The 16,187-nt window shown below is 36.8% G+C and overlaps 1 protein-coding gene across 8 annotated transcripts in view; it reads right to left on the bottom strand.

Annotated features, from left to right (window-relative positions):
- Positions 1–4,113: 4,113 nt before the first annotated feature.
- Positions 4,114–16,187, bottom strand: part of SS18 (SS18 subunit of BAF chromatin remodeling complex) — a 70,589-nt gene continuing 58,515 nt past the window's right edge. For all 8 annotated transcript variants that reach the window (XM_081562738.1, XM_081562741.1, XM_081562740.1 and 5 more), the window contains 2 exons: positions 15,787–15,920; positions 4,114–5,880 (listed from right to left, as the gene is read on the bottom strand). In XM_081562738.1, coding sequence (XP_081418864.1) covers positions 5,854–5,880; positions 15,787–15,920 — 161 coding nt within the window. In that variant the 3' untranslated portion in view covers positions 4,114–5,853. The remainder of the gene's footprint in view (positions 5,881–15,786; positions 15,921–16,187) is intronic.

Raw genomic sequence — 16,187 nt, 5'->3', positions numbered from 1 at the left:
ATATTAGTACTGAAAAGAAAGCCATTGCCACACTTTCTTGTTCTTAATTTACTAAGCTAAGCATTAACAGAAATAATCCCCTGGTATAGTCGCATCGATAGAAGGTAAAATCCTTGATAGCTATATACAGTATTTTGGTCCCTGATGTCAGGAGTCCTAGAAGTTCAAAAAACTTGATGTGTACGAAAAAGTATGAAAAATAATCAATATTCCAAAATATCCTTCCAAAGCTAATATAGTTACACTTCCTATAGATATTAAATTCTTTATATTTGACCTGAAGCTGAATGATAAAAGCTACTACAGGTATAAAACTAGAATGCTTTTAGTACATCTTCCCGCCCCACCCCTCAAAAGGAAAGTTGGCAGGTAAACTAGAACCAGTGTATACACTTCAGATAGTGAAAGTCAGAAAACTAAGGAAATGGCAAGAAAACATTAGAGAAAAAAGTCCAAAGATCAAGTTAGGGCAGAAGAAGCCATAATAAAATGAAAACCGTAAGAGATTTTATGAATTCCTATCTAACATAATCCTCAAAGTAAGTATTTAGAAAACATGCTATTTATAAAATTTATAAAGATGCCAAAATATGATGATAAAGTATATTTTTACCAGTACTTTAACTAAATCTATTGTTACTAAATACAGCATTCAGCTAGTTTAAGTGGTGGAAAGCTGAATATGATCTTAAAGGAAATATAATGGGTTTTGTCCTGTTTCACTGGTTAAGAATATGAACTAACTACGAAGTACACTGCTGCTGCTGCTGCTAAGTCGGTTCAGTCGTGACCGACTCTGTGCGACCCCACAGATAGCAGCCCACCAGGCTCCCCCGTCCCTGAGGTTCTCCAGGCAAGAACACTGGAGTGGGTTGCCATTTCCTTCTCCAATGCATGAAAGTGAAAAGTGAAAGTGAAGTTGCTCAGTCGTGTCTGACTTGTAGCGACCCCATGGACCGCAGCCCACCAGGCTCCTCCGTCCATGGGAATTTTCAGGCAAGAGTACTGGTGTGGGTTGCCATTGCCTTCTCTGATGAAGTACATTACACACACAATAAAAACTTGCCACTTCTAAAAACTGTGACTCCACACAGAATATGTCACAGGGTAGTATGAACTGGCCCTCCCCAAAGTGACCCTACATTAGAGTATGGGGTTTGCTGCTATAACAAAGAGCTTCATGAGACAGAAGTGTTACTTCTCTCATGTCATCATCCAGGCAGATAGGCAGTAGGCAGATCCATGAGGCCATTCAGGAGACTTTTCATTTTATTTAGCTGCAATGTCATTCTCTAAGTAATTTTCTAATCTGTAAGTTCAGATCTTCCCACTAATATGTGATATGCGAGCCCTTGGGAAATGGATGAGAAAATAGAGCATACTTTTAAAAATGTTATCTAGAAGTTACACACATCACTCCAGCCCCTCTTCCACAGGAAGCTGTAAAATGTAGTCACTAGGTAGGTGGCCATGTGTCACCCAAAAGTTGGGGATTATTTTTAAAAGAAGAGAGGAGACTGTTGATTATTATCAGTGTTTCCTAAAAGAGACCAAAAATGATGAAAAAATCTCATAATATTCATGATTTTCCATTCACCTATTTTCACATTAAATAATTATTTACAATGTACCTCTCACAAAAAACCTCTCAGTATATTACCATAGTTACAAATTATAGCCTAAACATAAATGCACTGCTCACACATCTAAGTTCTTAAACTACAGACCCCTATCAGGAAAAAAAAATTTTTAATATATACATATATTTATCCACATATATACAAATATATAATACACACATATATATGAATGTGTATGTATAATGTATATTTCAATAATTCTCTTACTATTAAGAAGCCACTCATTATTTATACCATTGCAGTTTACTCAGCCAATAGTAAAACCCTTGTGAGGGGGTAAGAAATTAAAACTTTATGCCAACTAAATGAAGTTATATTTAAATAAATCTAACTAGTCTTTGAAATGGCATAAATCAAGCATGCCTTAGCTATAATTAATTTTTTAGATAAAGAAAATAAGATGACTTCTCAAATAAGTTGGTTTATTCAGTAAATGATATTGAAACAACTGGTTATCATATAGGAAAAAAACTAATGCTCTAAATCATATCATGTACAATAAGTTTTAGAAAAATTAAAATAAGTATGGGGAATATTCTCATAAATTTGCAAGTTAGGGAGGTTGTAAGAAGCTAAGAATTTGAATATGTGAAGTCTTAAAACTTTTATACAGTGAAAGGTATCAATAGTATATCTACAGTTAAATAATAGAGACTAAAGAGATGGGCAATATAGAAAGAGAATTAACATTTGCATTTAGAGAACCATATATAATTTTGTAATTTGTATATATGTATTTATACAATTTCCTGTCTCTCTTATATGCCAAAAGAAAAATGTACAAAGAACATTAAAAGCCATTTCGCAGCAAAAAATAATAAACTCCCTTTAAGTATTTCGGATGCTCAAACTTATAAATAAATCAAATGTAATACAAATTAAATTCTGAGATAGCATTTTTTAAAAAGAATTGCAAAAATTAATAAGGCTAGTAATCTCGTGTTAGCAAGGATATATCCTTTAGGAAGATAATAATGTACATGGCCTTAAACCTAACATACTAAAATTTATAGTTTAGAAATATTCCAACAATCATATAAAAACAAAACCAAAAAAACCTTGCCAGATAGTTTATGAAAGCTTTGCTTTTGCAATTGTAAAAAACAAACAAAAAATCCAAGATATTTTTTGCCTAAATAAAAAAAAAGCTGAAAAACAGTGTGGTTAAATTCCAATTTTGTTTAAAATGAGAAAATAATATCTCAGCTTATGTATATAAAATCAAGCTGGAAGAAATGTATCAAACCTTAACAAGTGTTACATTTGAGAGATGAAATTAGGAAGACTGTACACTTAATATACTTTTGCTAATACCTTAATGATCTAATATAAATGGCTTTAAAATGAAAGAAAAGGCAGCAATTTGGCCATACATATTCTGAGATGATTTTTCATTCATTGTTAACACTGAAAATACAAAATTTTCAGAGCAGGAAGAATTCTGGTACCAAGGTGTTACTTTAAAAAGTATTTATCTTTTAGAGATACTTATTGAAAGAATGAAAGGACATAGTGTTTGCTTCAATTTGTGGGTGGTTATAAAGACAACACAAGACTGGCCACAAATTGCTAAGTGCCTCAGTTAGATTTCTGGTATACAAAGATCCTCATACCATCCTCCACACACACAGAAAATGCCATTAAAAAATTAAAAACAAAACCAAAAACAATTTGCCATCAAAGCTGTACAGACTACTAACATATTCTCAAATGAGCACAGTTAAATATTTTTAAATGTTGATCAATAACTGCCCTGCTCTTCTTAGTAATGTTTTGCTTCTGGAATTTTATGGGATGGTATGATATTTCTTCATAATAATACATTTTGCTAAAGCAAAATTTCCAGTTCTAGAATATATGGTCTATATGGTGATGTCAAACTTGGTAGAAAGCTACTGGTAAAGATATTCAGCTTACTAGGTATCAAAGGAGTAAGGTAATTTTTGTCACCACCAATTAAAAACTTCTACGAAACAGGACTGTTATAAAACAATTAAACCTTGCAAATGCAGTAGTCTCCAGGAAGAAAGTCCTGGAGGAAATTCTGCTTATTAAAATTGCAATTTTAGTTTCCATTAAAAGGAGAATACGACAACAGAAGATGGGTTGGCAAGACAAATTATTTCTTAATGTCAGTTGAGCATATTTCAAATGAGATAACATATCTACACCAGGTTGGGTTCAGCACAATTTCGTCTCCTCAACTCATTTATCTAATTCAGTCATCTTGATTATAGCCTCATGGACTTCATTTTCAGAGAAAGAATTCCATAACAAACAGCCCACACAACATGCTGATTACTGAACAGTTAATTCTAATTAACTTGGGCATGACAAGAGAATTTTGATAAAGTCCTAGAGTACAAATATAGTCTGCTTATACTAGACTAACTTATATAAAAAACCCACAGCACAGTCTCCAGACAGAACAAGAGAGTCAAAGAGATCTAATTTAAAAAAACAAATGAGAAAATTAAAATCACAAATAATTTATTCTTCCGTTAGAGTTGATACAGTTTTAAATAGCAACAAAGTACACAGTGGTGGAAAATTGGCACAGAACCTAAAAGCATTTCAGTCACAATAAGGCTGTCCATGCTTTATCTGTTCAAACTTGATATCCATTTTATACTGACCATGTTGAAAAAAGCCTTATTCAGACCTTAAAACACGCACACACTCTCTTTCATACACACAGAGACACATTAAAATTTCTCCTTTTGGTTACAGTATGTTGAGAACAGTACATTTTGCTTTTTCAAATTTATGGCACCCCTTCTGTTGTTTCCAGTTTTAAGTGGGAAAAAACAATCCAATTATAAAGAATATACCTTACTCCCTGGGCACAGGCAACTGTGATGAAAATAGCAACTTACCTTTGGGCTAGATGTTTTCAGATTACGCTTAAATAATTGTGGTTATAAACTTCTCAATGCATGATTTCCTGCCCATTGCAAAATCCCTGAACTCAGCTCAAACAATCAGGCACAGGACAGTCTCAAGTATGATTAAACAGACCATGCTAATAAAACAGAGTGATCTGAAATGCAACCTCTATGCTTTTAATATAGATCAGAATAAACCTCATCAGCAAGCATTTTCCTAAACATCTCTGTGTTCTATTAACCAACATAAAAAAGAGGGAAACATAAAAGTATTCCTTTATAAATGGCATTATTTCCAGTCAAGAAAAGTTGAAAGGAAGGTTTATAAAGTCTCCTGAACTATTCTTATTATAGAAACCAATAATCCTTCTCATGTTAAAAAATAAAATGCATCATTGTTGACTCTTCTTTGATATCATTTATAAAATGTTCTGATATTACTTACTAGTGATTACTCAAACAAGGTAAAATCAAAACTTTCATGTTCAGTTATTGCTGTTTTAGGAGAGGACTTACATGAAACTGTTAACCAAGATTCTTCATATCCCACACGAAGTAATTCTTATTGCCTCACATTTTAAAACAGAATTATAAATGATCTTTTATAAAAAAGGTTTTTGTCCACAAAACTGGAAAGCTTTTTTAAAAAATGTCTTTTTACTCAAAACTGTACCACAGTGCCCCTGATCAGCTAAGAGAGAAAAGGGGGTCTGAATGTCCTCTAAGAACCTAGTAGTGGACGTATGGGAGCTCTGTCTTCCCCTCACCTTTAGCTTCACAGAACACCATTTTCAGACTCGCACAATCAAGCATCCAACGTGCCCCCATCCCCATTAACAGAGGATTTCTGATTCTGTCCAGCGCGTAGTGTACCGCCTTGCATATTCACCACATGAAATAAACATAATATACAAAATATTGCTGCTGTAAAAAGTGTACATTTCCCTCTTCCCCTTACAAAAGAATCTATGGAAAAGTATTAAATTCCCTTAACCTTCATAAACATACAAAGCTGTTCACACCTTTCAGTCCGTAACAGTCCGTCTGAAACGCAGTTCCAAATTCATTGCAAACTGGGTATGTCATTGTATTTTCTGTCCAATGTTGCCATCTAGAGTAGACATGTGAAATCAAGAGTATTTTTGAGCTACTAAAGCCTTTTTATAACTAAGCCACACAGGCTGCTTACGGATGAAACAGCCGCTTATCCACAAGGTTTTTCCAAAAACTAGATGGAATGGAAGGGTCTCTTCACAGGGAGGTGTCCACAGTGCGGAGGCGACAGTATGGCTGCTGACGGATACTGGCTGCTGGAATGGAAGTCCTTTTCACGGCTGGTAATTTCCATACTGCCCCTAAAAGACAAATTTTAAAATATAATTAGATGATCATTTGACCATAATAGTCTGCACAGAAAATCACAAGTCAGTCTTTACACTGTCATACGGCAAAAGCAGCTACTTTTACAACAGACAGAAATTGTTCTCTATTTAGGTATATGGTACCTCTGTAAGTTTTTTCTGATATCATATTCAACTGCAAATGGGTTTCAAAGTCGTTGAGCCTAGAACAGCACATAATGGAGAATTTAAGTTTCTGGTGAATTTTGATGAACTGAACTGATCAGGAATGAGCAAGAAGTTCTGGCTCTAAACTCCGGCATGGTGTATATCAGTGTATAAGTTATGTGCTAATATACAAAGTCTGTAACTGTTTGGATTATTATAATAATTCATGTGTTAACACCAAGTTAGGATAAGTAGCAAGGATGAAGAGATACTGGGAGATAAGGGGAAAAGAACCTTATAGCCTGTCTATAGAATTTGGGCCTCTCCCTTAGGCCAGTGAGGTATCAGCAGACATATTCAGGCAGGCAGCTGGTACATAAAATCAAAGACTGTTTTGCTTTTGTTGCTTTTAATAAGTTAGGTTTGAAAGACCTATAGGCTGACAGGAAGGGAAAGAAAATAAAGTACAGATATAAAGAGGTAATGAATGAAATAACAACATTCTACAAGGAAGGTACACAATGTCCAGTATACAACTGTTAAAGCAGGTTTTTAGAAAAGAGAAGGAAAATCTTTTTCTCCAAAAGAGAAGAAAGGTAGAAGTAAAGAGAGACCAGAAAAAATTTACTTTAATAAAATATCTTAAATGTGTTTTAAAAAGATGCTCATAAAAGCACTTACTTTCCAAAAACAGCATCCACTGGAAGCACATAATCAGCTAACTGTTGCCTCTGGCGAAATATCCCCCTCTAAGTCACATTAATTATTTTATATCAAGAAAGTATTCTCGAGTTGAAATCCTCCTATACTGTAAGAAGGAGTACCCTAAAAGTTTACACTTCCATAGAAGTAGATAATACTTGAAAAATCTGTTGAATACCACTATAACTAAGCAGATAATGCACTATAAATAGAATTAAGGTTATAAAAATATTGATGTATTTTACATAATTATATTCAGAAAGATTTAAAGTCAGAGCTCATCTTAAAATATCTGTAGGGCTTCCCAGGTGGTCCACTGATTAAGAATCCAACTGCCAATGCAGCGGACATGGGTTTGATCCCTGCTCTGTGAAGATCCCCAAGCCAGGGAGCTACTAAGCCCATGTGCCACAACTATGAGCCCATGCTCCGCAGCAAGAGAAGCCCCTGCAATGAGAAGCCCATGCACCACAAAGAGTAGCCCCACTTGCCACAACCAGAGAAAACCCCCGCACAGCAATGAAGACTCAGCACAGCCAAAAAATAAATAGGCCATTTAAAAAAATAAAATAATAAAAAGAAATATTTATAGGTAGGATTTGCTTTAAAATACTCAATAAAATAGGGTGGGAAGTATATAAAACAACATTGGTAAAATGTTGATCATTGTTGGCTTGTGGGTACACAGGGATTCATGAGGTTCTTCTGTCTTTGTTTAAAAATTTCTATGTGCTGTGCTTAGTTGTTAGTTGTGTTCAACTCTTTGTGGCCCTATGAGTCCACGGGGGTTCTCCAGGCAAGAATACTGGAGTGGGTTGCCATGCCCTCCTCCAGGGGATCTTCCCAACCCAGGGATCAAACTCAGGTCTCCCACATTGCAGGTGGATTCTTTACTGTCTGAGCCACCAGGGAAGCACAAAAACTCCTATAGTACAAAGTTTAAAATAAGAAATGCTTAGCGTACAGGAACTTGCTATTCAACTATAAAAATTATCTAACTACTAAGTTTAAGTCCCAACTCTACTGTTAATTTTTTGAGATGCAGATTCTTCACCTGTAAGGTGGGGACTGTAACATATTCATCTCTGGATCTCAATTTTCTGTTTAAGGTTACATGAGTTCTATCTCATTTGTTTCCTAGGACACTCAAATAAGAGAGGACATGAGAAAGCACTTTCAAAAATTAGAAATAAGCAAGTCTCGATCCTGGAAGGAAACGCTCTCCTAGTCAATGTGTATAATGAGATAGTAATGATGAAAGCAAGTGGCACATATTATGAATGATGTGAATGCAGAAGAGAGGTAAAAACTGATGCGCTATATAAACAGAAGTCATAATCTATCTACTATAGTATGCATTAATGATAGGGACTAGGTCTTATCCATTCTTAGGGCCCAAATATTGATGAGTGCCTGACACAGAAGACTTCCTCAATAATGTATGCCAAATATGATATTCAAGCAATTACAAACATTTACTGAGCAAATATTATATGTTCATCACTGTAATAAATCTGAAAAATGGGGAAAATAAGATTTACAAATAAAGTGTAGTTACAGAACAAGTTCTATAAGCATTCAGAAAGGAAAAGGTTACACAACTAAAATAATTGGAAAAATATTTCACACAGACTGTGTGCCTTAAGAAAATAGTAAAACTTGACTAGCAGAGAAAAGAAAAAAGGGGCAATTCAAATAGCAGACATAGCTAAAGCAAAGGTGGAGAAAAAAATGGGTAAAAAATGCTTAGGGAACTGGAGAATAAAAAAGAATGTACAATAATAAGGAGTAGAAGCTATTGATTATTTGGTAACACACAGCTTGAAGTAATAGATGTATGAAGTTTGACTAATATCAGTAATAGCTAACTGTTAATATATCTCAATAAGATCTTAGTTACCATATGTCAAATACCATAATAAGTGCTTCGTGTTCATCTGTTACCTATGTAGTACACATTATCTCCATTTTACAGATGAAGAAACTGAAGCCCTGAAAATTTAAGTAACTTGATCTACACTTAATCACTTTGCTAGGACAAAATCAAATCACAAGCCAAGCCCCTCCAAATACTGTATATTTGCAACCATTAGCAAATTCTAGGGTTAAAAGTAAGGGTTTTGGAGCCGGAAATCAATTTCTAGTTTTAACTCTCCTGCTTAACAGTTTCTTGTCCTTGAGGCCAGTTATCTACCTTCCCTTTCTTGATTTTCTCATCTGACAAATGAGGATAATTGTAATTCCTGCTTCAAAAAGTTACTCAAGAAGAAGAACATGAAGATGCTCTGCACACAGCGGGTGTGGCTGGAGGCAGCCTGGTATAGGGAAGGGTCCAGTCACTGGGTCTCTAGTCACTCAGGACTTACCACCCAGCTTGACCACTTCTCACCTCTGTCATCTTGGGTCAATCACTTCTACTCTCTAAGCCTCGGCATAGCATCTCTCGCTTTGCTTCTTCAATTTTTTTTTTTCCTTTTTTAAATTACAAAATTCCTCTGACTAGAGTAAAAAAAATGAATGGGAAAGGATGCAAGAAGACCGCATGGGAGAATCCTTCATCCTGTGATGAAGTCAGGACATATTAATGGTCTAAACAAAGATAAGGCACTTTTAGAAGTGGATGGATACAAGAACGTTGAAGGAGACCAGGCTAACAAGATTTTGTCATTTACTAGATGGAGAGAGGGAGATGGAGAAAGACTCAAATACCAAATGTGGCACATGGCTTTCTAACTTGGCAACAGTACCTCTCTCTAACAGACAACACAGAAAGGAGCAATGTGTGGTACAGAGATTACGAATGTTTTGGTTATATGAAAATGAAACTGATACGCTATTTCTAACTGCAGATGACTACTAGGTGCCTGATGTTCAGACGAGAAATCAGACTAGCAACAGGGATTTGACAGTCAATAGCACGGTAAAGTGAAACCCTGTGAGTAAATGAGATTTTCTAGAGAGTGTATGGTGTGAAGAGTCCCTAGACTGAACAATAACTGAGTAATCTCAACCATCTTTAAATTTCTTTTTTCATTCACCTAATCATACAAAGGTCTTAAAATTACTACCAGAATACTTTTTAGGGTTTTCTTTCTCTATTCTTATGCTGCTGCTGCTGCTGCTGCTGCTAAATCGCTTCAGTCGTGTCTGACTCTGTGCGACCCCAGAGACGGCCGCCCACCAGGCTCCCCCGTCCCTGGGATTCTCCAGGCAAGAACACTGGAGTGGGTTGCCATTTCCTTCTCCAATGCATGAAAGTGAAAAGTGAAAGTGAAGTTGCTCAGTCGCGTTCGACTCTTAGCAACCCCATGGACTGCAGCCTACCAGGCTCCTCCGTCCATGGGCTTTTCCAGGCAAGAGTACTGGAGTGGGGTGCCATTGCTACTCTTATGATCACCATTCAAATTTAGGAAGAAAAGGCCTTATTTGTTCACTCACCATATTTATTGACTACTCAATGTGTTCTCTGGAAGAAAAGCTATGAGAAACCTAGACAGCATGTTAAAAAGCAGAGACACTATTTTGCCAACAAAGGTCCGTATAGTCAAAACTATGGCTTTTCCAGTAGCCATGTATGGATGTGAGAGTTGGACCATAAAGAAAGCTGAGCGCCAAAGAATTGATGCCTCTGAATTCTGGTACTCGAGAAGACTCTTGAGAGTCCCTTGGACTGCAAAGAGATCAAACCAGTCAATCCTAAAGGAAATCAATCCTGAATATTCATTGGAGGGACTGATGCTGAAACTGAAGCTCTAATACTCCAGCCACCTGATGCCAAGAGGCAACTCACTGGAAAAGACCCCAATGCTAGGAAAGATTGAAGGCAGGAGGAGAGGATGAGATGGTTGGATGGCATCATGGACTCAATGGACATGAGTTTGAGCAAGCTCCGGGAGACAGTGAAGGACAGGCAAGCCAGGTGTGCTGCAGTCCATGGGTCACAAACAGTTGGACATGCCTGAGCAACTGAATAATAACAGCAGTGTGTTCCACTAGGTGGTGGAGACTCAACAGTGATAAAAACAGACATGGTGATGTCTTTAAAGAACTGACAGTCTAAGGGAATAGAGTATGATAATAAACAATAACTACATAATGTGTCACATGGAGATAAATGCTATGCTAGAAAATAAAAGCATCTAACATCATATTTAATGAAACTTTCCTGCTAAGATCTAATGAAACTTTCCTGCTAAGATCAAGAACAAAGCAGAGATGTCCCCTCACACCACTCTTTCTCAACACTGTACTGAAATTCCTAGCTTATACAATTAGAAAAAGAAATAAAGATAAACAAATTGGAAAAGAAGAAATAAAACTGTCTTTGTTTGCAGATGACATGACTGACTCGGGAGAAAATCCGAAAGAATCAACAACAAAAAAACCTCCTGAAACTAATAAGCAAGGTTGCAGGATACAAGGTTAACATAGAAAATCCCCCTATACACTAGCAACTGAGAGAGTCAATTCCTAGGCAGGTTGATAAGAAGCCCAGGGTCCCTGAGGAGGAGAAAGGGGTCTGGAATTCTCAAGGAGGAGGAAAGAACAAACATCTTTTTTTTCCCTCTACGCTCCTTAGTTTTAGTCATCAGTTCAGTTCAGCTGCTCAGTCGTGTCCGACTCTTTGCGACCCCATGAACTGCAGCACACCAGGCCTCCCTGTCCATCACCAACTCCCGGAGTTTACCCAAACCCTGTCCACTGAGTCAGTGATGCCATCCAACCATCTCATCCTCTGTTGTCCCCTTCTCCTCCTGCCTTCAATCCTTCCCAGCATCAGGGTCTTTTCCAAGGAGTCAGCTCTTCACATGAGGTGGCCAAAGTATTGGAGTTTCAGCTTCAACATCAGTCCTTCCAATGAACACCCAGGACTGATCTCCTTTAGGATGGACTGGTTGGATCTCTTTGCAGTCCAAGGGACTCTCAAGAGTCTTCTCCAACACCACAGTTCAAAAGCATCAATTCTTTGGCACTCAGCTTTCTTTATAGTCCAACTTTCACATCCATACATGATCACTGGAAAAACCATAGCCTTGACTAGATGGACCTTTGTTGGCAAAGTAATGTCTCTGCTTTTTAATATGCTGTCTAGGTTGGTCATAACTTTCCTTCCAAGGAGTAAGTGTCTTTTAACTTCATGGCTGCAGTCACCATCTGCAGTGATTTTGGAGCCCAGAAAAATAAAGTCAGACACTGTTTCCACTGTTTTAGTCATAAAATGTTTTTTTCTTTAAGCCCGGAAGGGATGATTACACAACAAACAACTCAGTTTAAACTCTGTACTAAGGATTATATAACAACAATGTATCCTACTTGAGGACAGTTTCTCCTTCCTGAAAACCTTCGGACTAATCTTGATATCTTGGAATGTATATTATGGGAGTGGGTCTGGTAAAATCTATTGTTAAATTCTAATCCTGTTATCTTAAAATGTAAATTGTCTGTGCAAGTGGGTTTGGTAAAACTTTTACAACCTTGAGACATTCTTCTGATTTACTGTAATAACTAATTTAAAATATATAACTCCCTTGCTAACACTGGTGAGGGGGCCACTCTCCATCCCCCCCCCCGATGTCTATGTCAGAAGCTTTCTCGGTCCCTTTTCACTTTAATAAAACTCTACTACACAAACGCTCCTGAGTGATCAAGCCTGGTCTCTGGTCCTGAAGCTGAATCTTCTTCTTCGGAGATCGTGAATCCCACACTGTTCACGGTAAGTTCACAACGAGCAAGTGGAATTTGAAATTAAAAACAATACCATCTATGTAAGAATTCTCCCCCACAAGTTAAATTCTTAGGTACAAATCTAATAAAATATATAGAGAACTGAATAAGGAAAACTTAAAAAGTAATAAAAGAAATCAAAGAACTAAATAAATGTAGAGATGTTCCATGTTCATGGATAGGAAATTCAATATTGTTGAGATATATGAGTTCTTCCCAACTTGATCTAAAGATTTAGCCCAATTCCAACCAAAATCTTAGCAAGTTATTTTTGGATACTGACAATATAATTATAAAATCTATGGAGAGACAGAAGACCCAGATTGACCATAGAATACTGGAGGAGACGAACAAAGACTGACAATGTTCAACTTCAAGACTTACTATCAAGCAATTAAGACAATGTGATATTGGTAAAAGAACAGAAAAATTTATCTATGGAAGTGAACATAGAGCCCAGAAATAGATCCTCTTAGATACAGTCAACTGATCTTTGGCAAAGAAGCAAAGGTAATACAATAATGCAAGGGTGGTCTCATTCAACAAATGGTGCTAGTTAACTGGGCATCCGCATACAAAAAAGTTAATCTACATACAAATCTTAACAATTAAGATTTTCTCAATTCAGAAAATTAACTTAAATAAGAACTTGAACTAAATGTAAAATACAAAACTAATAAAGCTCCTAGAAGATAACATAAGAGAAAACATAGGTGACCTTGAGTTCTGTGGTGACTTATAGATACAATATCAAAGGTGTGATCCATGAAAGAAATAACTGATAATCTGGACTTCATTAAAATTAAAACTTTCTACTCTGAGAAAGATAATGTCAAAAAAATAAGAAAAGTCAAGCAGACAAAGCAGTATTCGAAAAATACACATCTGGTAAGGACTATTGTCTAAACTATACCAAGAACACTTACAACTGAACAATAAGAAAATAAACAACTCTATTAAAAAATGGGCCAAAGACCTGAAAAGACACCTCACCAAAGAAGATATAAGGATGCAAGTGAGCACAAGAAAGGATGTCTATATAATATGTCATTGGAGAAATGCAAAATAAAACAACGAGATACGCCACACACCTATCAGAATGGCCAAAATTCTGAACACTGATAACATCAAATGCTGATATGAGGATGTAGAGGGACAGGAACTCTCATTCACTGCTGGTGAGAATGCAATATGGTTGAGCCACACCAGTATCAAAATAAAGACCAAGCTCCCCTGTATGGCTTATAAGAGTCCTCCTAACCTGGCCCTAATTTCTCTCTCCGCTCTTGCCTCTTCCTCCCCACACTTCTGCTTTACTGAGCCGCATATCTTAACACTAGTCCTTCATGAGTGCACTTCTTTCTGACTAGAATACCCTTCTATTCTCTACAACAAGCTGGCTAATATCTTCTCAGCCCTGGGCTCCTGCACTTACACTTCCCAAGGAACATATATCTGGGTTAAGAGCTCCCTCCCACAAAAATTTTGCCTTCCCTCATCCAAGTACCTTCTCACACTATATCATATCATCTACTTACTTGTCTGTATCCCACCTAGACTTAAGTTCACAAAGGCAGAGTCCATATCGATCTAATTTTCCTAACATATTCCCATCTTAGGTACTTGGCATATAAATGTTGCTCAAGAACTATTTGCATAATGAATGATATAAGTTTAGGAGATTCAGAAACATGATGAATCAGAGAGGAAATGATGAAGTTGAAGAAAATGGCAAGACACCCAGAGAGATGTTCTGTACACAGTTGAAAAAATGGAGCTGGAGTTGGGTTAAGAAGGGTGGGCTAAGGATACTGAAAATGTAAGACAGGAGGAATACAGACTGAGAAAAACTCTAAGCCAAGGACTGATAAAAGAAACTGATTGGGTAAAAGAAAGATGAGAAACAAGTAGAAAATAAAAAAGGAATCACTGGAAATGTAAGAGGAACGAAACACTAGTCATGTAGAAGCTAAAAAAGACCACTTAAGAATGAAAATAGGAACCTGAGTCAAATGCTAAAGTGAAGTCAAGGAAGCTCAAGAGAGTTGCTCCATGAGCCATAAGGACCAAGTCTGCTTCACTCATCTAGGACACAACAGAGTGTCCAGCACACATGGGAAATTAATAAAAGTTTGTTCAATTACGGGAGTAAATGACCACTTTTCAACAGCTATCCTGTGGATTAGAATAAGCCTAAATTATATCTGCTCAGGGACCTTGTCCTTAAATACTCACTAGTCAACATTTATTTCACAATTAAATAAAACTTCTACCTAATCCTCTGACTTAATCTTAGTATATTCTTTTTAATTTTCTTATCTGTCCACATCCTTTTATTTTTCCCACCTAACTAAGAAGTGTCAGTACAAGAGGGTTGTCGACCTGAGGGAACATTGATGAAAGAGCTGCTCACACCTCAGCATCTAATCAGCATCGTACATGACTTGTTCCTCAATCATCCCCACTGGTCCTGTAACCCTAACATTAAAAAGTAATGTATTTAGGCAGCTTAAGTGGTTAACAGATCAGATTCTCCTCACTGTAACGTCATTAAACAAACCTGAAATCAATCCAAAAAAAACCCTGCCAACATAATAAATCATCTTAATAATTTAGAGCACATATGAGAAGATTCATAAAACAATGACCATGGCACAGATTATTAAGCCTGAGCAATTTACTGATGAAAAGAAAGTTTAAGAGAATATAGACATCATAGGATGAGATACACTTATACTTATCTGAAGGAAGTAGAAGGAAAGATAACAGGGGAGAAAGAAAGATTATTAATATCTGACATAATGGATATGGGTATGGGAGGCGGCAGAGATAGGTTATGAGTATGAATTGAAAGAGAAAGGACATCGTGGCTGCAAAGGAAGTGGAGTGAATATGCTGACGTGAAGCTGACAACCAGTGAGAGCACTGACTCAGATGGACTTCACATTTCAATAGGTCAAGTCTTGAGTAGTCTTGAACATGTTTATTAACAGGAGAGAAACAAGAGAAATCAGGGGCTTTAGAATACAGAATAATGTTTGGAAGGGCTAAGGGAAGCATGCCTGCAGAGTAAAGACCAGAGAGACTATAAATGAATGAACATGAATGAATGCTGGTGCCTGGAGAATGCCATGTTTTATATGCTACAGTAACCATGATTAACTGTGTTAGCATTCTATGAAAAAGACTCAAGAGAAAATACTTTTTTTTGGTTAACTCATGTTATAAACAAAAGGAGGGGAAAATGAGTCACCAACTGAAAAATATTTAAGCTAATCAAGAGTGAGCAAACAATGGGGCAGCCACACAGCTGGCCAAGTAACTTACCTGGTCGTACCCATAAGGCCTCTGCTGCGGTGGCTGTGGGGGTCCAGGCTGTGCTGGTCTGTAACCCCCATACTGCTGACCTTGTCCCTGGGGGTAGTTAGGATACTGAGGACCTGGGCCACCCTGTGAAGGACCTGCAAAATAATTGACACAAGTAAAACCCCAGAAGAAAATATAGCAAGTTCCTAGAATTCTAGAAAGGGTTTAGAATTAGATGTTACTATGTTGTCATTTTTTCAACTCAAAAGAATACTTTGCTATCTTGATTCCCCTCAAATGCTTTTTGAAATAAATTCCAAAATTTATAAGTAAAAATACTGTTAGGTTCAAGAGGGAGGGGACATAGGTATACTTATGGCTGATTCATGCTGACAGTTGGCAGAAACCAACACAATATTATA

The sequence above is a fragment of the Giraffa tippelskirchi genome, chromosome 14, assembly GCF_054371585.1.
Source record: "Giraffa tippelskirchi isolate mGirTip1 chromosome 14, T2T-mGirTip1v1.2.pri, whole genome shotgun sequence".
Classification (NCBI taxonomy): domain Eukaryota; kingdom Metazoa; phylum Chordata; class Mammalia; order Artiodactyla; family Giraffidae; genus Giraffa; species Giraffa tippelskirchi.
Note: the sequence above shows the minus strand (reverse complement) of the source record. Positions and strands in the feature narration are given on the sequence as shown.